The sequence below is a fragment of the Episyrphus balteatus genome, chromosome 2 (genome assembly GCF_945859705.1).
Source record: "Episyrphus balteatus chromosome 2, idEpiBalt1.1, whole genome shotgun sequence".
NCBI classification, from domain to species: domain Eukaryota; kingdom Metazoa; phylum Arthropoda; class Insecta; order Diptera; family Syrphidae; genus Episyrphus; species Episyrphus balteatus.
In genome coordinates, this window is record NC_079135.1 from 128,817,230 (window position 1) to 128,841,340 (window position 24,111).

The 24,111-nt window shown below is 32.3% G+C and overlaps 2 protein-coding genes across 7 annotated transcripts in view; one reads left to right on the plus strand and one right to left on the minus strand.

The window, feature by feature from the left end:
• LOC129908198 (dolichyl-diphosphooligosaccharide--protein glycosyltransferase 48 kDa subunit) overlaps positions 1 to 24,111 on the plus strand; it is a 383,207-nt gene that overhangs the window by 316,674 nt on the left and 42,422 nt on the right. The gene's annotated exons all lie outside the window — the stretch shown is intronic.
• LOC129908196 (leucine-rich repeat flightless-interacting protein 2) overlaps positions 3,630 to 24,111 on the minus strand; it is a 58,017-nt gene continuing 37,535 nt past the window's right edge. Inside the window, exons 2-8 of one of the 5 annotated variants that reach the window (XM_055984548.1) lie at positions 21,350 to 21,882; positions 10,562 to 10,849; positions 10,130 to 10,493; positions 9,898 to 10,053; positions 9,659 to 9,843; positions 9,462 to 9,523; positions 6,915 to 7,052 (exon numbers count right to left, since the gene is read on the minus strand). In XM_055984548.1, coding sequence (XP_055840523.1) covers positions 9,482 to 9,523; positions 9,659 to 9,843; positions 9,898 to 10,053; positions 10,130 to 10,493; positions 10,562 to 10,849; positions 21,350 to 21,882 — 1,568 coding nt within the window. In that variant the 3' untranslated portion in view covers positions 6,915 to 7,052; positions 9,462 to 9,481. Of the gene's footprint in view, positions 7,053 to 9,461; positions 9,524 to 9,658; positions 9,844 to 9,897; positions 10,054 to 10,129; positions 10,494 to 10,561; positions 10,850 to 21,349; positions 22,707 to 24,111 lie in introns of those variants that run through there. The other 4 variants (XM_055984547.1, XM_055984546.1, XM_055984549.1 and 1 more) reach the window with 4 other exon arrangements.

Genomic DNA, 24,111 nt, shown 5'->3' on the forward strand with positions numbered 1-24,111 from the left:
CGGTATTTGGTGGTAAGCGCGAATCAAATCTATTTTTGAAAAAATTACACAACCGTCGAGGTTAGCGGAAAAATCTTGAGCGTTGGAGATCGGATGCTTGTCTGGTATAGTCGCTTTATTTAACCATCTGTAGTCACCACATGGTCTGAAGTCCAAAGAATTCTTTTTCGGAACCATGTGAAGTGGTGAAGCTACGTGTGATTTTGAGACGCGACAAATACCAAGATCGATCATTTGCTGAAATTGACGTTTCGCGATTGCTAACCTCTCAGGATTGAGTCTTCGGGCACTAGCTGCAGGGAGTTGACCATCTGTTTGTATCCGGTGGACAACGTCATGTTTGACCGGTAACGTAAAGTCTGGTGGAGCTTTAAGCTCGGGAAACTCATCAAGGATAGCGCCGAATTCACTTGGAATCGAAAATAGTTTTGGAGAACTGGTGTTCGCGGATTTGAAAAGACAGCTGACTTGAAGATTAGTGCTTTTATCGACTACTCGTTGACTTCGAAGATCGACGATCAAATTAAACTTGTGTAAAAAATCAGCTCCTATAATAGGGTGATCGATGTCGGCAATAACGAAAGTGAAATCAAAAGCGCGTCTAAGATTCAAGTCAACTGTTAATCGTTTGCAACCGTACGTATGAATTTTTCCACCGTTCGCAGTAAGTAGAATGAAATCGTTTGGTTGTGTGATTTGCTGGCAGAATTTGCGAGGAATTATCGAAATTTCAGCACCAGTGTCGATTAGAAATTGAAACTTTGTATTTTTATCGCGAATAAATAGACGGCGTGAAAAATTTGCCTCACTCAAAGCCGCATTTGAGATCTGGCGAATTAGTTTTTTGTCGATTTATTAGCTTCTGACTGAAATGTGCACGATTGCTTTGAACAATTCCTCGCGTTATTCCCGAATTTTTTATGAAACCAGCAAATCGAACTATTTCCACTTTTGGATCTACTCTGCGAACGGGGTCTACCTCCAAACCTATCTCTAGAAAGACTTCTGGACGCTCTGTTAAAGTTGTTGTTGGATCTTGAAAAATTTGTTTCAAGCCGTTCGATTTTAAAAATTAATTTTTGTAAAAGTTCGGAATCAGAACTAGGAACTTGAGAATTAATTTGGGCGACATGCGAAGCTGCTGAGGAGTGATGGAGTCTATCGGCCAAGGCAAAAAGCTCACTTTGAGTCTGGGAGTTCTCAACTGCCATGAGGCAAACGCGAATATTCGACGGAAGTCGATTTAACCATAGCTTCATAACTAATGGCGAATTTACGAGGTCGTTCCCACTTGCCAGACTCTCCATGCTCCTATACAGCTCCGATGGCTTCATGTTTCCGAGCTCAACTTTGTTTAGCAGAGCGTCCAGCCGCCTTTCTTCGCTATCCCGATTTCGCTCTAGTAAAACCTTTTTGAGGTTTTCATACTTATTTTGCGCGGGAGGTGTAATCAAAACGTCAGCAACCGATTCCATAGTTTGATTATTTAGTGACGCTACTAAATAATCGTACTTAGTATTACTTGCGGTAATATTTTTCAATCGAAATTGAGTTTCGATTTGAAGGAACCATAAATCGGGCCGATTGTTCCAAAACGGTGGAATTTTTATAGAAATCAATGACGTTTGTTGGACGGAATCAGTAGCGGCTGGAATTGGGGGGGCGGGTGGTGTAACACCGTTGTTTCCACCACCGGTGCCACCAGTACTTTTATCATCGTCCGGCATTTAAAAAAAATTTTTTTTTAATCCAAAATTCGTTTAATAAAAATGAAAATTAATTGAACTCGAACCGTTAAAATATTCCGCGGTAAAATATATATTATTCCGAAATATATGTGTAACGTTCGAGAGGAGAGAAACGGGATTCCAAAACAACCGTAAAATGAAATGAAAAATATGATAACCGTAAAAGGAAAACCGTAATTTATACTTTTACTTTTACTTTTAAATTTACTACTTTTTTTTTTTAAATTTATTAATACGTAGTCGGCACTGGTGGATGACAGCGCTGGTGCTGTTGTATGCATATGTGTATGCACTTTTTTTTTTTAGATTTTTCTTCCGTTCTTTTGGTGGTTGCTGAGGCGATTGCTGTTGTGTTGTTGTTGTTCAGTCTTGCGTGTGGATATGAAAATTTGTATCCCTCAAAAATGTCGAACTGTGCGACACACAAACTGAAGATGATGATGATGTTGTTTGGACGAGTGATGACTGATGAGACGATGATGATGAATTTATGTATTGTAGATTGTAGGTACGTACGTTGATATATATATATATGTACGCAGCAGTACCCAGTACCCACAATTTGTATACCACTGAGTTGATTGACAACGATGATGGACTGAGTGAACTACACACGTGGTTGTTGTTGTAGTGGCACTTTTTATGGCTTTTTTTTTAAATAGAAAAAAGTAATGCACACCCGATGCATATAGCAACGAAGTCCAGTGGATTGCTGTGGCTGCTGGAATTATTCTTCTTTATATGTATAATGTATATATACTGCTGTTGCTGTGCACTTGTGCGTGTTTAATAAAAAGAATTTTTTCTTTTCGGGGTCACCAATTTGTGCCCTCTTATAGGCACAATACTTTTAATAATTAAGAAACGCGAAATGATTAATTTTAAATATAAAATAATCTTTATTAAAATATTAATTAGTTCTTAAGTTAATTTTAATTAGATATAATTTAGTTTTAAGTTTTAAGATAGCTTTTAGTTTTTAGGTTTAAGTGCAAAAAAGTAAAGGCAACTTGCCAAAGCCACGATGTTAAAAAGAATGAATAAAAAAGGAAATGCCATGGCGGCATGTCAAACTTAACGTACAGTTAAAAGTGAAAATGTGTATGTATTTTATGTACACTTCGAAATGAATTATTAGGCAGGGATGTAGTGTGTTTACACGCAAGGTAAAAACTGCCGTGTAAACACGCTACAATACTTCTCTCAAAGACTGTATTCATAAACTTTTTAAAATGTTCCCCTAAAAATTTACATAATTTTAAGACATAGTGTCCTTGTATTCATGAGTTTCGTGACTCCTTGGCCCCCTCTTCCCCCGTATTACCGTTGAACACTAGTTAAATGACACAAATCTGTCGTCACTTTCAGTTGTACGCACACTAACTCTCTAATTTCCCTGCATACACCAGATTGATTCCATATTTTTGCTCTATGTTATCGATAACATTCCACTTCCACACCGTCGGATTTTCTAATAAAAATTTTGCTAAAAATGAGTATCACTTCCACTGGGTTGTCATTATTATTGGTTTGATTTTATTTTATAAAAATCCAAATCAAATTTAATCTAATTAAAAAACACAATAAGATTTAATTTAAAAAATGCATTATATATTTTCCTCTCCTTTCTCAACATTTATTTGCTGTTTCTTTTGTTTTTTTTTTATGTTTTGTCATTAAACAATACAATTTATATATTATATAATATAAATTTATATAAATAAATAATAATAGTAAATATTATATTATATATTAAAAAAAAAAACATTACATTATAATGGGCTAGTAGAGTAAATTATCAAAAAAAAACTGTTTTTAATTTTTTTTTATTATTTTGTTTAATTTTTGTTTTTATTAATTTTTGATTTGTAAAACTATGTATTTAAATGTATGTCATATTTTTTTTTTTTTTGTAATGTGTATATTAGTTTTGTCAGTTTGTCTCGGTTTGATTAAAATTGTTTATTTGCATTTTTTTTTTCTACGATTTTATTTGTTTATGTATTTTCTTTGCATTTCTCTATTAAATAAAATATTTAATTATTATTTTTTTTTTAATTTAATTATTTTCAATTAATTTCCTTAGTTATTTTTTGCTTTGCTAATAAAATTTGAATTTGTTCTATAATAAATTGATATTAGTATAAATTATATATAATATATTTTTTGTTTGTTTTGTTTCTTGTAAAATTGATGTACTTTTGTTTTTTTTTTGCAATTATATTTTATTATTTATTTAAGCTTAATATTAAGCAGCGATATTGGTGCATTTTTTTTTTTTTTTAATATATAAAAACAGTAGAAAAAAAACAAAGAAATTAGAAAATTATAAACAAAATTTGCGAGTTACATTATTTATTTAGATTTTATATTTATTTATTGTTTATGTTTGGCTAATTTCATGTACTACTTGTTTTTGTTTTCTTTTTTTTTTAATTAATTTATCTTAGTTGCTCGCCTGTTAAAGGGTGAATGGAGGTAAAATGGATGATCATAAAAAAAGTTTGCTTAAGGTCAACTACAATGGATTTTTTAGATTTTAGGTTGGCAGCCGAAGACATTCTAGTATTGAACAGGTTAAGGTTCTAAGCTAACATTGAAATTATAATAAATTCTGATATAATGCTAAATATCTGATAGGCCTTTATAGTTTATACTCTATTTTATTTCATCATAAACTCAATGGGGAACTATCTTAACAAAATAATAGTTGGATTAGGTAGCTTTGAGTTGTTTAAGAACTTTTTGTGCCGCTTTTGTACTGTCTAAAAACTGAGGATAATTGCCATTCGAAGAACAAAATTCAAGACATGATCCGAAGTCGTTTTTGTTAGAACAATATATTGGTGGAGAAGAAGAAACGATTTTGTGTATAAAAATTCATCCGATTTCCCCAAAATAAAACAACGCGACTAGAAAACCAGCCTTTTAGAATAGTTCAGGTTCAGGGATTCCTTCTTCTTAATCCTTCTAACTAACGAAAGTGGATCAAAACTCTTTAAAATGTTCTGATGATTTTTGGTTATGTCTACATTTTCGCTTTTGCCATGTTCTGGCAAAACGCGGAAAATTGATGAGATGGCTAGGTCATGTGGAGCGCATGGAAAACAATGTAGAGGCAACTCTCGTCTTAGGTGGTATAAGGAAAGACTGGTTGAGACCCAGATTTATAGTTGACTGGAGCGAGCGTCACCTTAAGATCATCCTAAGTAAGTAAAATAACATGGGCTCCTGCTATGTAGACCATTCAAATAGACTACATTCTCCCGTGCACTGATTTTAACCCAACACGATAAAAGACTTTCAATCAAGGGAACTCTGGGACGCAAACCAGTTCTTCAATGAAGATCACGTTTCGGTATTAAAGAATCTTAGAATCTTAGGGTAGGCTAATAAAAATCCCGAACTTTTGTAGTGTTGTTTTAGGCGGAAGTTTTTTGCAGTTTGTGAAGACGCAAAATATCTCTCGAATCGCATTGAACACAGTTCCTTTTCGCTACGTCCCAGGACATCGCGACATATTTGGGAATGAAACGGCAGATGAACTGGTCAAAAACGGATCAACACTTTAACCGATCTTAACTTTATTTTATGCTATTCAAATGCAAAAAAGTAGACTATAACAAAGTTTCTGAAAAACTGGTATTATACTCAAGCTTAGCAACCCCCAATAGTCCCTTTGGTTAGAATCTCAGTTTCAGGTCACAGTTCCTTGGGCACCAACATGCGAAGAATGGGCATCATCTCATCTGACTTGTGTAGAAGAGGTGAAAAAGTCCTCACATCTCTTCGAATTTCCCAGCTTAGCTAGAATTAGAAAAACAACTCTTGGAGAATAAGTTTTTGATGAGCTAGATAACGTCTCGTTCTTGGCACTAATGAACATCATGAAATTATTCAAATTTGAGGATGGTTCAGGGAGGTACGTACCCATTGAATTTTCCTTCAAATCCTTCAAAATCTAACCCCTGTGGAACATAATGGATCTAATGAGATCTGAGTGGGATGATTCGACTTATCGAGTCCAGATGAACTCATCTCAAGATAATTCTTAAAAAAAAACTTCTTCCAAAGATTTTCATTCTCCTTCGACAGTATCCCAATCTTAAGATAAACAGAAACAATTCATAGGCTGGCCATGTTCCTTAAAGAGTTTACCAACCCACTGTAGTTTAACTTAAGCTTATTTAAACTTGTTTAAAATACTTGTAAAACAGAACTACATATGTGTTCTAAAAATCATTTCATTTTTTTTTTATAAAAAATCATTTCTTTTTATTCCGGAGGCAGCAAAGAATATTCAATAAAATAATAATAAAAAATAAAATTCATGTCACTAGTTCAAATAGATCGTGTATAAATACATTAAATTATGTATGTTTTACCTGAGGTGTACTAAAAAATTTAGTACAACATTTTTTGTTTGTTGATTGTTTTTTCTTACCAAAAATAAATAATCTTAACTTAACCATGCATTAGAGAAGACATTTACATGCAGCAAATAAAATTTTTCTTAAAAAATATTTACTAAATTTTAGTACACAATATAGTCTTAAGGCTAAGAGTCCATGAAGCATTTACAATTTTTTTTTTGTTTAAGTTTTTGAATATTTTTGTTTAAAAGCCAAAGAATAAAATTTTTTGTAAAGTCTTAAAATACATTTTTAACTTTTGTGAGAACTTATCTGGCAAGACAACATCGATTTAACTGTACTAAACAAAACAAAAAAATTAGTACACCTCATTTGTTTTTCATTTTTATGTAAATGTATAATGCAAAGTTCTAGTATGAGGGGGATATTTTGTATTATTTACATAATTATTTTTTGTTTTTTGTGTGTTTTTTTTTAAGAACATGAGGAATAAGCAGATTGGTGATGATGTGCAAAAAATAATAAAAAAAAATAATAATCACACATAATCATTAAAAAGAAGGAAGGATATTTTGTGTTCTAAATAAATACATTAAAAAAAACTCATTCACCATTAACAAAAATCTCATCATCACAGTCGAACTCAGTGTTTTTTTTTTTTTTTTTTTGTTATCATTTTGGATTTCATCGTGGATATTATTAATATTTTTGTTTGTATTTAATTAATTATTATATCTTATGGTTTTTTATTTAGGTTCGGCCTTTGTTGTAATGCTGTTCGCTCGGATTTAATCGGACTAAAATTATTATTTGTGGTCGGTCAGAGTTCTTTGAGAAGAGCACTCTTGGCATTCTTTAATTTATCCAGTCGTTTTAGAAGGTGATTATTAGATGTTTCTAATTCTTCTAGTCGTTCCATTGCTTCACGGTTCTAGAAGAAAAGAAAAAAAAATTATTTTGTTTTAATGCATACAATAGAAACTAAAAAAATATCAGAATGAAATTCAAAATACGAGCGAAATTTTTAGGATATAGGAAGCAAACAACGATAAGGATTTTAATTTTAAGTTAAATTTGTTATGTGATTGAAAGAGAATTAATATTATGCCTTGGAGGTTCACACAGACATGGCACAAACAAACTCTGTTTATGGACAAAAATATCCTCTTAAATCCAGATCTTTCAAATAAAACAAAATTAATGGGAATAGGGCTTTTAAGCAAGAAGTGCTCAGACGTCAAACTGTCCACTTTGATAAACTTGACATTTGTTTTTCCATTAGAAATGATTTTTGGGAACTATAAAGTTATGTTTTTTAACAAAAAATCAATTCAACAAGAGTCTTTAAACAAAGAGTCAGGAACAATTTAGCTAATAAATTCATACGAAAATTAATTTAAAACCAGTGTTTAAATTTTTAAATTTAAAATTTGTATCTGTCATGTTCATCAAGGTCGGGTTTGTCAGATTTGGCTTTGACAGATTCTGTTACATCGCTATTGAAGGTAATACGAATAGCACCACCTCTTAAAGCCCATCGATGTTTAAAGTGGAATAAGCTGTTGTTATCATGTTAGCTTATTACCGATGTCTACTAAAACGACAACAAAAAAGACTCGCTCTAGGAGCCACGATAAGACAATTTTTCACTTCCAGAGCGAACCAATTTCTTGTCGTTTTAGTATAAACGACTAGGGGTTGAAATTTGTCCTTCAAGGAGAAATCAACGAAACACTTCGAACGGAGAAAGCTATAGCAAAAGAATTTTTTGGATTACAGAACGGTTCAATTGAGAGTTTGGGTCTATGAAGAGTGGAAAATTGTGCTTCTGGAAAAAAATGTGACGTAAAAATTTTATGGAAATCCAAATCCTAGTGAATAAAACTCTCTCAACCATTCCTTTATGCGTGTTTTTATGTATTTTTTTGGAATCCGAATCCGAAATATGAGATCCAATGTTTCACTACAAGATTTAGGTGTTATTTTAGAATAACTAACGAAAAGGAAGAAAAACACAAATAGGGAAAAATTATTGATTTTTCGATTGAATTCGAGCTGCTTTAAAAAATTTCTCTTATTATAAGCCATCTTCTTAAAATTAAAAAATATAGATTATCCCAGGTTTGATGATCTATTCGATTATTTTTTATTAACACCAATAAAATGGTTGTTATGTGAGGTTACCTCGACGGCTTACCATTTTGCTAAAGGTAGTAAACGAATAATTTCATTTAAGGTTGTTTCTAGTGACCTTGAATTGAATAATCGAATTGAATTGTCTAAGGCTCGAATTCACTCTCCATTATATTTAAAGTCTCCATTAAAAAATAAAAATCTGTAACATCGCATACAAATTTTCAAATTTTCCGTTTTAAATGGGGACTTTAAATATAATGGAGTGTGGATGACATGCTAGGGATGGATTGTCAAGGAGCATACACTACACAATTTCATTTTTTCAATTCGGTATGAAGAAAGTCTTTTTAATTTAGAAATAGCGCTACTTGAGTCAGTTCGATCCCTAGATAGCGGCTTCCAATTTGCAACCTCAAGCTATCCTTCAATTAATATCCGTCAAATATAAGATCTGTTTCTATTTCTTGTAGCTTCTAGTTCGTAGTTCTATGTTGAAGGCTCTACTAACTGGAGCGTCGATATTTATTCACAAAACATCTCAGCCTTTATTAACGCTTAACGCAAAACTATCATATTCAGGTTACTCGGTATTCTTTTGAAGTCGTATGACCGAACCTTTTGATCCCGAAAGGGTTTAAAGACATAGACATGTGCTATCAGGCTAACTTTTCAAAGTCAAGTGCATAATAATTCTTAGAGAGATGCCTATTTATCAATGTTTCATAATTAACATTGATGGAAATAACAGCAGTGAAAAAACAATAAGATGACGCGCAGAAGTTCAAAACGACCTCAACCAACATGTGGTTTTTAACTCAAGAAGGTCTAGTTTCCTTCTTTTGTGTACACGTTGTATTAAAAAAAAAATGGGTGACTATTACAAAGGGTTAGTTTGGATTTGGATTCAAATTTTGAAATAGGAACTATGTATTTTCAATCACGCATTTCATGATTTTAGTAAACATTTTAAAATTTCGTAAAAATTTATTAGAAATTAAAAACAGAGGAACAAAAACGGAATTTCAAGAAAAACTACAAGAATTTCTTTATAAACTTGGCTCAGGGTAAATTATATGTTAATAGATGTGGCCACTGCTGATAATTAGAAAGAGAATAAGTCAACATTCAAAAATAAATTTTTCAAACAAACAGAAAATAAAAAAACCGAAAACTCAAACTAAAAAGCATTTATTTGAATACCAACACCTGGGGGAGGCGCAGCACTCATTGGCAATGGCACTCATCCCAGAAATGGATCACCAATTCCTGGAAAATTAATTTATTAAATAAAGAAAAAAAATAAAAGAAAGCGTTTTGCATTAAAGATAAATTATTAAAAAAAAAATACTACTTAATGTTTAGTAGAAATTCTTAAGAAGAAGAAAAATTAAATCAACTCACTTCTCGTTGGAGTTTTCTCCTTTCGATTTTCAACTCAGCTTCGGCTTTTTCAGCTGCTTCCGCTGTACTTTTATATCGTATAACTTGTGTTTCTGATCTAGCTAAGCTGGCTTGTAGACTAGCAATTTCTTGTTCGGCTTTTTGCAATTTATATTTGTAATCAGAGATGATTTTATTTGCTTCTCCTAAAGAAAAATGTTTAGAGTTTCATTTATAAAAATGATGATAAAATGGTATACTTTGAGCTTCATAATCCTCATCGGAACCAAGGGTACCATTCATTGAATTACCCCTTCCTCGTCCCTGTGTCTTGACATTTTCTAATTGGTCCTGTAAATTTTGCACTTCAGCTTGAAGTTGAATTTTTTCTTCGCTGAATTTTTTAAGTCGAACATCTGTTTTTTATTGAAAAGCATAAAATTATATTCATTCCAAAGTAACAAAAAATAAATGAGGTTTATGTAACTTTACCTAAAGAACCTTGAACGGATCCTAACAATTGTGCATTTTCTAAAGTGACTAGAGCACGTTTGGCATCAGAGCCATCCTCATTTTCGACAGCTACAATGACCAAACCCTGCTCAGCAATTAAAGCATCACGTTCAGTCAGCTGGCCATGGACAAGCTTCAGTTCTTCTGTTAATTTGTCAAGGTTACGCTTGAATGCATTGCATTCACGTGTTTTCTCTTTAAATTCACGCTGTAACTGTGAAAAGGATTCTTCCATTTCTTCCAGTTTATCCTTGAGCAATTGAATTTGATAAGATTGTGAGGCTCGTTCGTTATCTAATTGTGCATTGGCTATCATTGCTTTTCGAAAACGTTCCTCGACATCCTGAAAAAAAAAAATAGAAAACCATGAGTTATAACCAAGTTAAAAAGGAAATATATTTTGGTATTTACCTTGAGTTCATGCCTAATATCACGTAAACTGCGTCCTTCCTCTTCCAAGGAATCTTCACTACTTCTGCGGGAGGACATGGAACTGGCACGTACTGAATTAACCACACCGGTGACACTGGATGCATTGAGACGCGATCTGGCCAGCGGATCAATGCCGGCTGCTGTTTGCATATCGAAAACTCGATCAGCATTTTGTTCCAGTTCCTTTTGCTGGCGTTCCAATTCGCGCATGCGAATTTCTCGTGCTTCAGCACGTGCCTGGCGTCTAGCTGCCAGTCTTGCTTCAGCCTGAAATGCAAGAAAAGAAGAAAAATTATAAAACATTGATAAAAGCATTGCAGGGCTATATATAAAAATAAATAGTTTAAACTGAGAACACTCATCCACCTACGAATGTGTCTGACAATACTAGTTTAACTAGGTACTGTTACAATCAGAGATAAGATGTGAAATGCTTTGATTAAAGAGCACCACAGGAGAATTATCTATTAAAAAAAAAAAATTAGGAGCTATTGTTGCAACTTCCCGAATGGCAAAACCTACTTTGGATGATACCCAGTGTAAATGGGATTAAGATTTTAAGATAGTTTGTATAGTTTACATAATCATTTTTATCAAAAAAAACACCGACTTCAATTGATCGAAACTTATATAATGGTTTTCTCATAAAAACCATAGTCAGAACTTTATCAAATTAAATTATGACCACATTGGAAGTACGCGTTTTCAAATATCCGAAAATATCCGACATGTTTGAAATTCATAAAATGAGGAATTAAGTAGTAGAATGATTAGACTGATTGAGCACGATTGTGACCTTTTTTCTAAAAACCTTCGAGATAATGCCGTCCTGGCGTATTGTAACAAGGTTTGTGTCAGAATCCTTACTCAAGACCTAAATGATACTCTTTCTTGTACCCTGAAGTACACTTGCCAGTAGAACTTGTGGTATTTAATACTGTTTTATACTGTTTTATACATTAATAAATTGCATGCATAGGCCTTCAATGTCAACCAGCACCAAAGATAATAGTGGTTTTTGTGACGAGCTGTTTAATAAAGGTGCCGGTTTAACAGTTAAGGGCCTTCAATGAATTGCTCTAACAGAAGATTCTTTTTAAGTCCTCAGCTTGAAAGGGTTTCTATGAATTTCATTCACTGATGGCTTTATTGCTTTTTGCTGGTCTTAACTTTGTTAACTTTGTTCAGGAAAAAATAATTAATCTTTAATTATGTAGGAGATACAATTAAAAAGACTAAGAAGGGAATGTTAAAATAGAAGCATGCGGTGATGAAAACGGGAATACAGTTGGAGACCATTTTTCCAAATTGCTGAACGACGAAGATCCTCAGAATTCAGCTTTAGGGCAGAACAATCTGTTCTTTTTTGACCATGACAGCGAAAATATCTGCCCACTCAACCCACAAGATGTGAAAACAATGATCTCAAGACTCAAATCACATAAAGCTGCTTTTGTAGATGATTAAAAATTCCGGAAAACTTTGACCTTGCTTAAATATTCGGTTTTGCATGAATCGTTGGAGGAGAATATACAATAATGAAATCTGTAAGCTAAAATTGAGAATTGTTTGGGAGAAAAATTCAGCGAACGGAGATTGAGGTGAGGAATACTTAGGTGGAATTCGCAACATGCAACTTATATGTTCTTGTTCTTATTGCAAGGGTTGGGGATGAACTTATTCATGAAAATGATACTCTTTGAGGATTTGTCAATTCCTAGCAAAGAGGCAGTAATCCTGAAAAAAATGTTGTCATGCCGTCGAGGATGGGATATGAACCCAGTCCACTGGCTTCATAGGCCACTAGTCAGATTATTAAACAAAATTAAAAAAGGAATATAAAATATTTGGTGAAAAGTTTTACTTAGAAATATATCTGTGTGAATTAAGGAAAACTTAATCTGGAAAATTAGTGGTGTATTAAAGTGGGAAGGGAAATTTTGCCAGAAGCTGACTCGAAACAAAAATATATTATTTAAGCACAAAAAAATACTAAGAAAATGAGCTTATTTTTTACGTAAAAAGGTTTATGCCAAAATTAAAAATCATAAATGAAAAAACATACAACAAGAAGGGAGAAAAATGTTTGTAATACAAAGGCCAACATATTGCATCAAAAAATCTGGGGTGGAAACGCCTAGGGTTAATAGTCGATGGTTAATAGTCACAAAACGACAATATTGATCCATAATTCAAATTTTTTCTGTAACTTTTCTTCTCCACTGGAAATTTAGAAAAAAAAATGAGAAAAAAAAATATTTTTCTTTTATAATACTGCAATTTTTAACTTAATATTAACTTTTGTAAAGATATTAAATTTTTTGTTGGTCAGAATACTCATGATGTAATAGCTCATACGTTAATTTTAAAACTTTGATTACACTGGTCTGCCAGGAAATCCTCCTTTAAATAAAACTATACTTTTCTAAAGGATTTTTGTATGCTGATTCCGAATCCGAATTCAGAATTGGTCTAGCACGTCACGTTTTTTAGATATTCTTGTTAGAAAATCTCAAAAACCCATTTTTTTGCTGTTTTCGAAGAAATATTTTGGCATAATTTAATATTTTTCAATTAAAATTGTTACGGTTTATAAAAGAACTTATTTTTTTCTTTCAAATTCAGTTTCAATCTTCTCAATATCTCTTTTCTTCTCCGAGATATCTTAATTTAAGTAAGTTTAGTAGATTTGGCATATCTTATCATAAAAAAAATGATCTCTAAAAATTAATATATCTTTCTCCCTAGAACAAAAATATACTTTTCTAATGGACTTTAGTGTGCTGATTTTGAATCCGAACTCAAAAAATTTCGGTCAGCTCTGGTTTGTGAGATATAGTAGTTTTTATTGAGATTTTCTAAGAAAAAACTTGATTTTGTGATACTTTAATGCGAATATCTTAAAATCCTCACGTGATAGAATTTTTTTGACTTCGGATTCTAACTCAGCACATAAAAAACAATAAGAAAAGTATACTTTTGTTTCTAGTAGAAACAAATCTGAAGCTTTACAAGGCAGTTTATCGAATGGTTTATTACAAATAAGATATTTCTAAATAGATCAATAGTATATAAAATTACAAAACACGTAAAAATTTTGTTTAATGTATTTTATTATGGTTTTCTTTACATATTTGACTTTTTAAATATAATGAGCGTTGATATTTTACATTTTCCTTAATTAAGGTGTTTTTGTTCCTGTAGGATTTACTAAAAAGTAAGAGATTTCGATATTTCTGCTAATTTTAATAAATCAGTATTTTAAAATATGACAAAACATTAATGTAAAAGGACATATTTAGTGTCAATCGATAGGCCATATTACGAGGAATAAGTCCTCCAAATTTGAGCTCAATGCTACAAATAGTTTTAATTTTGCACGAGTTCAAATAAATCTAAAAGGTTGATTTTTTAGAAACTACCCACATTTTTCAAAAATCATTTTTACAAAAATGGTACCTGATAGAATTTTTCTGAAACCAGATTTAGATTCAGGAAAGTCTAATCTTTCATAATATCAAAAAAATATTTGAAGGAGAAAAAAAAAGTTTAATTTTGCAGACCAGTGTATTGCAAGAAAAAATAAAAAATAATAAATAGTTGGTTTCATGCTGAAACCACTAGGAAGCAAAGGGTTAAAAGGTGCTTTTTGGAGGAGTTAGCTTCTTCATCGTCATAGTAAACACAAAATGACTAGAAATTAATATACCTTGTTCAACACAACACCTTGTAAACACAAATTGACTAGAAATTAATAAACTTTTATATCAAATCCACCATGAATCTATAAAATTGATAAACAACATCAAGTATAGGATTAGCTCATTGGCCTATAAATAAGTCTCATATGACTTAACTTACAACAACTGTTGTTTTTAAAAAAGGAAATGCATTAAATACCAAAACCAATAAACTTTATTCTGTTGTAAAGCTAGAAAATAGAAGGTACACTCAAACAAATCGACGACAATAAAAGAAAAGAAAAATAAACTCCTATCAATCGATCTATAATAGAAAACAAAGTTGCAAAGTCTGTTGACATTAATTTTTTTCTATCTGACTCTTATTATTTGTTTTCCCAGAAAAAAGAGAAGACTCTTCAAGATACTATAACTACCATCTTTCACTTGTTTTACTTGATTCCAAAACAAGTTCTGACCAAATACGTTCCACTTTTTTGGATTATGGTTCGAATCAATTTATTTATTATATTCCTTGAACATTTACGACGATATGATCATAATAATTGTATAGAAATGGTTGGGTTGTATTTATGTATATTCATTAAAATCTATAAGCCAATGATAATAATGACGATGATATTGTATGATGATGATGATGATGATGGAACAATTATGGCCACATCAACATCATGTTGAATTTAATTGACAGTTTTTTTTTTTAATATTTTTTTTGTGGTCGTTCTTACGTTGAACGAAAAGTTGCTCAACTTGAACTTGAAATGTCGAATGTTAATTAAAAACGACACAACCAATTACAGCGAAACAATTAAATTTTGATGGCAAAAATTGAGAAATACGACAAAAAAAAATATATACAAACGCATAAAAAAAAGATACTTTCTACTTAAAACCCCCAAACAAACAAATGAGAAATAAGAAAAATAATAAAAACAAAACAAAACATGTGGTGGAACTGGTGCTGGTGTGTAGAAATAGAAGTTTAAACAAAGCCGAGTCATACATTTCAATTTCAAGTCAAGGCGGTCTGTATGCTTATAGCTAGGTCAGCAGCTGCTATTGCTGCTGCTGCTGCTGATATTATCGTGTGTGCGATATTGTTCCATGTCTGTAATTCAATACGCACATCACTGTCTTTATCTTTATGTTCGTTGTTTTTTAATTCTTGGTTATGTTGTCGGTCGGTAGCTTTAAGGTTGTAAGTGAGCATAAGACATTAAATTGATGGCGTCCGACCTTATAACCATTTTCCGGTTTGTTAAACAGCAATTATCTAATAACCACCTAGGTTAAGACAACAAGATGTGTGGGTGGTTATAAAGGGACTGTAAGTCGAGCTTGGAACTCAATGGGACATGTTTTTATTCTTCGGTTCAGTGCCCTCAACATGACTAAAAGTTTTTGATTTGAGATTTAACATCTAACATATGCTCTTTCCGAGCTTTAAGATAGTTTTAAGATGATGAAAAATAAAAATGAATTTAAAATTGAAAATTGATGCTCTTTCCGAATTTGATAATGGTTTTTGTCTGAAAAATTTCTTTTCAGCAGATAATATAATTTAATAGGACATAGATAAATAAGCACAGGTAAAAGTATTCTTCTGAAAATGAGACCCGAGTATTCTTGATTGTTCTAAGTCCCATCATATTTTGTTCTAAGTCCACTTTTTATTTAAGGAAAGTGTGTACTTGGTTAGGAATTGTAAATTGTTCTACAGTGCCGCTCACTTGAATAGCACACCTTTTTTTTTAGTTATAAGTGCACATAATTCCTGTCTCTTAATACCAAAATGATCAATATTTTACTATTTGGTATGTCTCCTTATGCACTCTCTCTGTGAGCGAAATCATTCATTTTCAATGACCCGTTAGTTAAATTTTACAATTTTTGCGGAACAACTCTGAAAAAAGTGCTCCTATTCTGGCTCACTTGAATAGCACACCCGCGTTTTTTTTAGTTTTCGTGTGCAAATCAAAGAATGTAGAAATGCAGAAATGTTCTCCCATGTCTTTTAGTTATTTAAAGCTGATTTCAGTTCGTGGGTCCCACGAAATAATTGGTAGAGGAAGAAAAAGCGAAAATCATGAGTATCCTCCGTTTATTCGCCAAAAAAGTTTTTAAAAAATGCAACAAACCCGGAAATTTCTTTTCAATTTTTTTGCGCAATGAGTCCAATTATGAATAAAATATGAAAAGGTGAACAGTAAGTGCTGTTACTGCAGCTGACAGAAGAGCGATTCTACGACTCGCGTCAAATTCGCATGACTCTTCCGCCAAAATAAAGGAAAAAGTGGTTAGAAGCAAGTGCTTCAATATTAAAACGACTGATTTCGACGGCTAAACACTTGAAGCCATTAAAGCTAAAGACAAAACCATCGGCAAACACCTCCCGTAAAGTGCAACGCCTAAGTTTCTGTCGATCTTATGACATGAAATAAAGCAAGTTTTCTCCAATAAGAAAAAAATTAGTTTAGAGGCCCCCGTTGGCTTAAACTGTTATTTTTATGATCCAATGCATGGCCCTTCTTTTGCATATCATGACAATAATAGTTAAAGCCAACGGGGCCCTCTAAACTAAATAAATCCAGAGCATGGTATAAGAAAAGAAGAAGATCACGCGAAGATAGTCTGTATCGAGAACTGTCAGATGAAAGAAATAAAATATGGCTTTTGACAGCTGCCCTATTGAAATTGTTGTTGTTAAATAATTTGTTTTGGAAATTGTTGTTGCTTTTGACTTTGCCAAATCAAAATTCAAAAACTTATTACTCTATTTTGTAAAATGGCGACTCTAATAATCCATGAATCCGGAGTACTCCGTAGTACTAAAAATCTACGGAGTAAAAATTTGTGGCGTGAAGGAACCACAAACCCTTGAAAAGTGCAAATAAAAGTATAAAAAGGGTAATCTCAGTAGAGTGAAGGAAAACGACTTTTCATTTACCTATATTAATATTAACCGAGCTGCTACATGGGCTTTATTATTTTTAAAACTACTAAATTTTAAAACGCATGTTCAAACGTAACGAATATTGTTTGATTAAAGTGAATTTATGTGTGAGAGAAGTATAACTCCAATTGCGTGAACAAGAATGATGTCTTGTAAAAGCAATAAATTTAACCGCTGTGGCACAAATGAGCAAAATCAAATTATTTTTCCGAGTCCTAAGTCTTGTTATACTTAGAGGGCCAACGAAATTTGTCAACGCATTGACTTTCTAACGTCACGAAAAAAAAAACTTATGTCAATGCACCGTCAATGTCAATACCCATATCAGCTAGCGCGAGTGTCATCTTGCCGGCCAACCCTTAAACAGCAATTTTTGGTTATATGTTCACTTTTGGCAAAGATTTTGATTTCATTTTTTTCGTTTGTCATTTACGTTGAACGCATAATCATACCAGCTTAAAGAAAATCCTAAAGTTTATAGTTCTTCTTGAAAGAAAGAAGATGTTTTTATCTGGGTTTAAGCCGAGAATTCTACAGTCCATGGAACTGACTATAATGCCAAAAGTACAAATCAAATAATTCAAAAAATTATTTTTTTTTTCCTCGAGTTCACAACACAAAAGTTCAGAATTTTTAAAGCATTTGATTGGTTTTTCGTCAGTCAAACTAAGATGGCTTCCTCTGATTGATCAGCTGTCATACAAACTTAGATGACTACTAGCTGTTTACGATAGCTATAACCAATCAGAGTTGTCAAAAATTTTTAACTTATTTTCAGTGTCTGTTCAGTTAAATATAAAAATCATTTTGAAGTTGAACGAGTAAAGTTTGCATATGACCAGCCATTTTGAAACATTAATGTTTTTTTTTTTGCTACGTCACTTCGCACTCAGACATTTGGACTATTTTTTTTATTTTATTCTTTATTTCCCAGTGTTAAATAAATTCTGTTTGTTTTTCCATTCGGTTTTTTATAATCCGTGAACATTTTTTTTCTATGACCTTGGATCGATCATATCTACCTATATGACTTTTGTCCTTATACGAAAATATGCCCTGCCTTAAATGGCTTTTAAAACTTAAGACTTGCGGCAAATTAATCAATAAAAGACGAAAGGCAATAAATCTTCTCAAACATTAAGGTCAAAATGAAAAACAAACTTAAAAAAAAAAAAACAGAATCTAGTTATCATAAAAACCTCTTATATTTATATTCTTAGACAAATAATTGGTTTCAACATAAACTTCTCAGCTTCAAGAAGTTATGTCAGAACTTTAATGATTAATTGCATCTAACTAGTTAAACCAACAAAGGTGATTCAATAATGATGCAAAAGCTATTTATGAGTGCCTACACTAACACTCTTATTTGGTTCTTTGAAATTTAAAAAAAAATGTCTTTTAGCAAAACCGACATCATCAGAGTGCTAAAAGTCATTCCATAACAACGGAAATGCCACCACAATTAGCACTTCTTCACTAAGAAAAATTATTATCATGGAATTTTACAAGACAACAGAATTTACAGTGGGGTATTTTTTTCACAATTCGCCGGCTGAGAAGTATAATGTTCTATGTCTGCAGGGGTTTCCATAAAACATCGAACATTATACACTACTGGAAAAAATTAAGGGATCAAAAAAAAATTCCAAATTTTTGGGCAAATTTCAACAGGCCGTAACTTCGAAAGAAATGGTCGTACAAGAAATCGATAAAGAAGAAAATTGTAGCTCCAAGTGTCTAGTTTTTGGATTAGAACTTTAAAAATTTTTAACCTCCGCGGTTTTTGAGTAATCGTAGAAAAACCAGCAACAAAAAAATTTTCAAAATTTTTTTAGTTTTTTTTTTTGGTCTACGGGCGTGGAAAAAATTTGTTTAGCTTAACCACTATAAGGATCGGATACTTTGTTCATTTAGCTTTAATTTGGTTTTTTGAACACCTCGATACGTCCACTTCTCGCCGAGATATCGGTCTTCAAATGGAAAAAAATCCTTTGTGTTTGATTATCGATATCTCAGCAACCAATGATCGCACAGAAAGTTAAAGGTGGGTTTCAAGAACTTGAATGAATTCTCCTTAACGGCTAGCCATTGCTTTTCCAAAAAAAAATTTTTTTCTTATTTTCACATGAATTTGAAAATGCAACAAAAAAAGTTCTTTTGGTGGTTTTTTGGAAAATCGAGCGCTAGATCGAAAATATTGAGGAAACCGCTAATGTTAAGTGTGCATTTTACAGATCAATATGTCCACAAAAACCCACGCCCGTAGACCAAAAAAAAAAATAAAAAAATTTTGAAAATTTTTTTGTAGCTGGTTTTTCTACGATTACTCAAAAACCGCGGAGGTTAAAAATTTTTAAAGTTCTAATCCAAAAACTAGACACTTGGAGCTACAATTTCCTTCTTTATCGATTTCTTGTACGACCATTTCTTTCGAAGTTACGGCCTATTGGAATTTGCCCAAAAATTTGGAATTTTTTTTTGATCCCTTAATTTTTTCCAGTAGTGTAGTTATCAGCCAGCGAATTATAATTTTGATATCCGTCTCACCGTCTGTATAAAAGATTGCTTTTTAACGTAGCACTTTTTTATGTAGCAATTTTTAGACAGCAAGTTTTTGTGCTCACAATAATTTGACAGTAGCGTTAATTTCAAATCATATAAAAACCAGTTGAGTGTGAACTGAACTTTAACTTTAAAAATAGGCTATTTGTTTTTAAACAGCTAAGAACACTCATCGCTGCTAATTTGTTTTTCTTCGGTACATTGATAGTCAGCCATAAACAAAAATTTGCTGAGCAATCTGTGTACAAAGCTGAACACATAAAACGTCAGCAGAGAAAAAACAACAGATAGCATTTTTTGAAGTTTTTGAAGTTATACTTCTTTTGCGGTGTTGGGGTATGAAAATTTACTTTAAAAAAAAAAGAAAGGTCTATGATAAGGATTAATTTGAGCATTTTTGTGTTCAAATATTTAAGCTGCGTACGCATTAAGTTGGCCAGCACTGTTTTTTTTTTTTTAATTGCTGACCAGCATGCTACTTGTCTACTACTGACTTGAAGTTGAATGTCGGTGAAATGTCATTTTTGAATTTTACTGCAATTTCACTATCAGCTGAAACATTCGCAAGATTCTTTTATCTTTACCGATTTCAATCGGTTACCGTTCGGGCCAACAAAAGTTGAGTTGCGTCTACATCTACTCCACTTTGTTGATCAAGCTTATTGTTCATCACAATTCAACATAATGTGAACGGAGCTTTAAATTGACATCTTGTTAGGATTTCAATGACATTAATTTTTCCAACACATTCACACTAATATCTAAAATAGCTGATTAATGGCGTTTTTAATTGGCAATCTGGAAGCAAAAAAAAGCAATCTGAATGCGTTCAATTGGGCAATACTCTGAAAAAAAGAGAATTTCTCTTCTGGTTTTAAAAGACCAAAAAACAAAAACAAATGAAATTTGGCGCGAATACACATATATGTGACACATTTCAAACTCAACCACTACATTTACATCAAACTTCAGGTTCTTTGGAATAAAAAAAACTGTTCAATTGGGATTCCGAATCGAAAAACAATTCCGGATTGCCAATTAAAAACGCCATAAGACTTAAGCTGTCAAAAGAAACGTCAAATATTGATTGGCATTTACCAGGCGTTCCTACTATCAAAAATTTAAAACAAACAAACCTTAAATGTAATCAAATTGGATTTTAAAATTCAAACGCTTCTATTTATCATAAAAAATCTAGGTATGCTACATTTTGTGTTAAAATATCCTACTGTATATTGTCAAAAGAAAACAAACAAGAACCGCCATTTATCTATCGCGTTGCCATGGTTGCGTTTATTTTTGTTATTTTGTTTTGCTTACAAAAAAAAAAAACCAGAACCCACAACTACGTGTACCCTTCTTTAGACAAATTTTAATTTCAATTAGATACCTCGTCCCTCTCAAGATTTCAACATTCTGATGATGACATAAGACAACTATATGGAGAGAACTAAATAACAGCAATTAAATTATCAACAAAATGAGGAACAAAGAAACCTCAATCTTATTTGCTTCCACCAAAAAAAATTTGTTATGCAAATTACGTACAATTTGATTAGCTTGTCCTAGAAATTGTACAATCAATTCGTCATCTTCTTCTGCTTCATTATCATCATCGTCGTCTTCCAATTCGCCACTGCGATGCCCATTCGGAGTGTTCTCACCAGTGCCGTTGTCAAATTTATTATTCTCCTCACAATCGAAAATTTTACTCGGTGTAATTGGACAGAATGCATCCATTTCAACTGTTTTCGATTGGTCAAGATTTAGATCTGTTGGTTTAGACATACCAATGTCTACTATGGTAACACCATTATTTACAGTGACGTCACAAACGTCATTTACACTCATTTTGTTATCAGACTTAATACAATTATTGACACTGACATTACAACTGTCATCATTTAATTCACTATCACTAAAATCGAATTCTTCACCGATTTCATCATAATCGTCGGTGGAGGATTTTCTTAAACTATTTTTATGATTATTATTATTATTATTCTCCTCATTTGTGTATTGATCATAGATCAATTCATTAGTTGATTTATTTATCACTTCTGACATATTGTCATTGCACACTACGATGACATTAGGAATTATTTTTTTATTTTGTTTAAGATTTTTCTAAATGCCGCATTCGGCCACGACAAAGCTATAGATAACGTGAATACGTGTATCTTTAAAATTAATAATATAAACAGGAATTTTGTATCGTATTAGCGCGTCGTCGTTTGGTTGTCATTCATTATTATTTTTGCGCGATCTCTTTCGCCGTCGACAACTGACTAACGACCAAGACGTTGACAACTGGCTCAAGCTTGGGATACCTACCTAACGACTCGAATATAAAACGAAGACAAAGTTGCGTTGGGTATAGAACCCCCTCTTTCCAACAACAAAAAAAAGTAAACATATACAAATAAGTGCGGGAGATATACAATTGACTTTTAACAGAGAGTTAAGGAGGGTGTTCCGAAGTTAACTTTTATCTTATCTTTTGACAAGCACCTCTAAAGATAGATCTGTTTATATTTTATTAAAATTGTTCTGTGATAAGACAAACCGGCTGATTGTGATTGCAGTTATTTGAGTAGCTGTCACCTTATTGCGAAATGACAATTAATCAGTTTTTATTTATAAACGAACTTATTGAACAAAAAAATTAAAATGAAAAATTAAGCTTTCAAGGGAAAATTATCATTTTTGTTGACATAATTTGCACCTATTTTTACGAAAATAAAATAGCTTCAACTTTTGTGGGTTAATTTGTGTTTAACGTTGAACTGAATAAGATAGATAGATATATGAGATGAACTGAATTAATGACATAATAGCTAGAAGCAGATTAACTTAAAATGTCAATGACCAGTTGTTTGTAGGGCGCCATTTCACCCTTTCAAAAACTGTTGGAACTGTAATTTATACACTCCGCTTCAACTGAATAAGCACACAAATTTTCAAAGGTATTTTGTCCATTTTTTCCTAAGATTGAGCTTTCATGTAACATTTGATGATGTTTACAGTTAGCTTGCGATGTAGAGAAACCAAATCAGAAAGAATAATTCTCAAAGTACCGCTATTTTTTTTCGTGTTCTCTTACAAAGCGTCCCATATGGAAAAATGCAGTTTTTTTTTGCGTCAACTGAATAGACACACGGTCTTTCAAGGTCAATATCTTCGTTGTTTATGAGAGTTTTGAGGTGTTTATCATACCAAATCAAAGGTTGAAATGTTCTCAGTGAGATTTTGTCATTTAATTAAAATTAAAAAAAAAGTAGTAGATTAAAAGCTTTGAATACTATCGACAGAGCTAAAATTAATTTGTTAACGGAACAAGTACTGACCGGGTCTGCTATAGCTACCAAAATTGATCGGAGTTTTAGTGTGTTGCCTATTCGTACCTCAAAAATAAAAGTTCGTACAGGAAAAATATGAATTAAGGTAAAAAACGGCAAAAATAGCAGTTAATCGACGAGAAATTTTGAGATCTGCCTCCAATTCATTTGACTCTGGGGCAAAAATCAAACAAAAAGCTGGTGTTTCTGCAAGTGTTTCAACACTCCGCAGAGAAATTAACAGCACGGATCATTTTAACCCATTAAAAGTCCAAAAGAAACCAACTTTAAACAAGCAACAAAAAGGTATTCGTTTAGAATTTTCTAGACTCCATATGAGCTGGAAAAATGAGTGACGCAAAGTGGTTTTTTTCATTTAAAAAAGGTCAATTTTGATGGCCCCCATGACTTCAATTATCAATCCATCAAAATTGACCTTTTTCAAATGAAAAAAACCACTTTGCGTCACTCATTTTTCCAGCTCATATGGAGTCTAGAAAATTCTAAACGAATACCTTTTTGTTGCTTGTTTAAAGTTCGTTTCTTTTGGACTTTTAATGGGTTAAAATGATCCGTGCTGTTAATTTCTCTGCGGAGTGTTGAAACACTTGCAGAAACACCAGCTTTTTGTTTGATTTTTGCCCCAGAGTCAAATGAATTGGAGGCAGATCTCAAAATTTCTCGTCGATTAACTGCTATTTTTGCCGTTTTTTACCTTAATTCATATTTTTCCTGTACGAACTTTTATTTTTGAGGTACGAATAGGCAACACACTAAAACTCCGATCAATTTTGGTAGCTATAGCAGACCCGGTCAGTACTTGTTCCGTTAACAAATTAATTTTAGCTCTGTCGACAGTATTCAAAGCTTTTAATCTACTACTTTTTTTTTAATTTTAATTAAATGACAAAATCTCACTGAGAACATTTCAACCTTTGATTTGGTATGATAAACACCTCAAAACTCTCATAA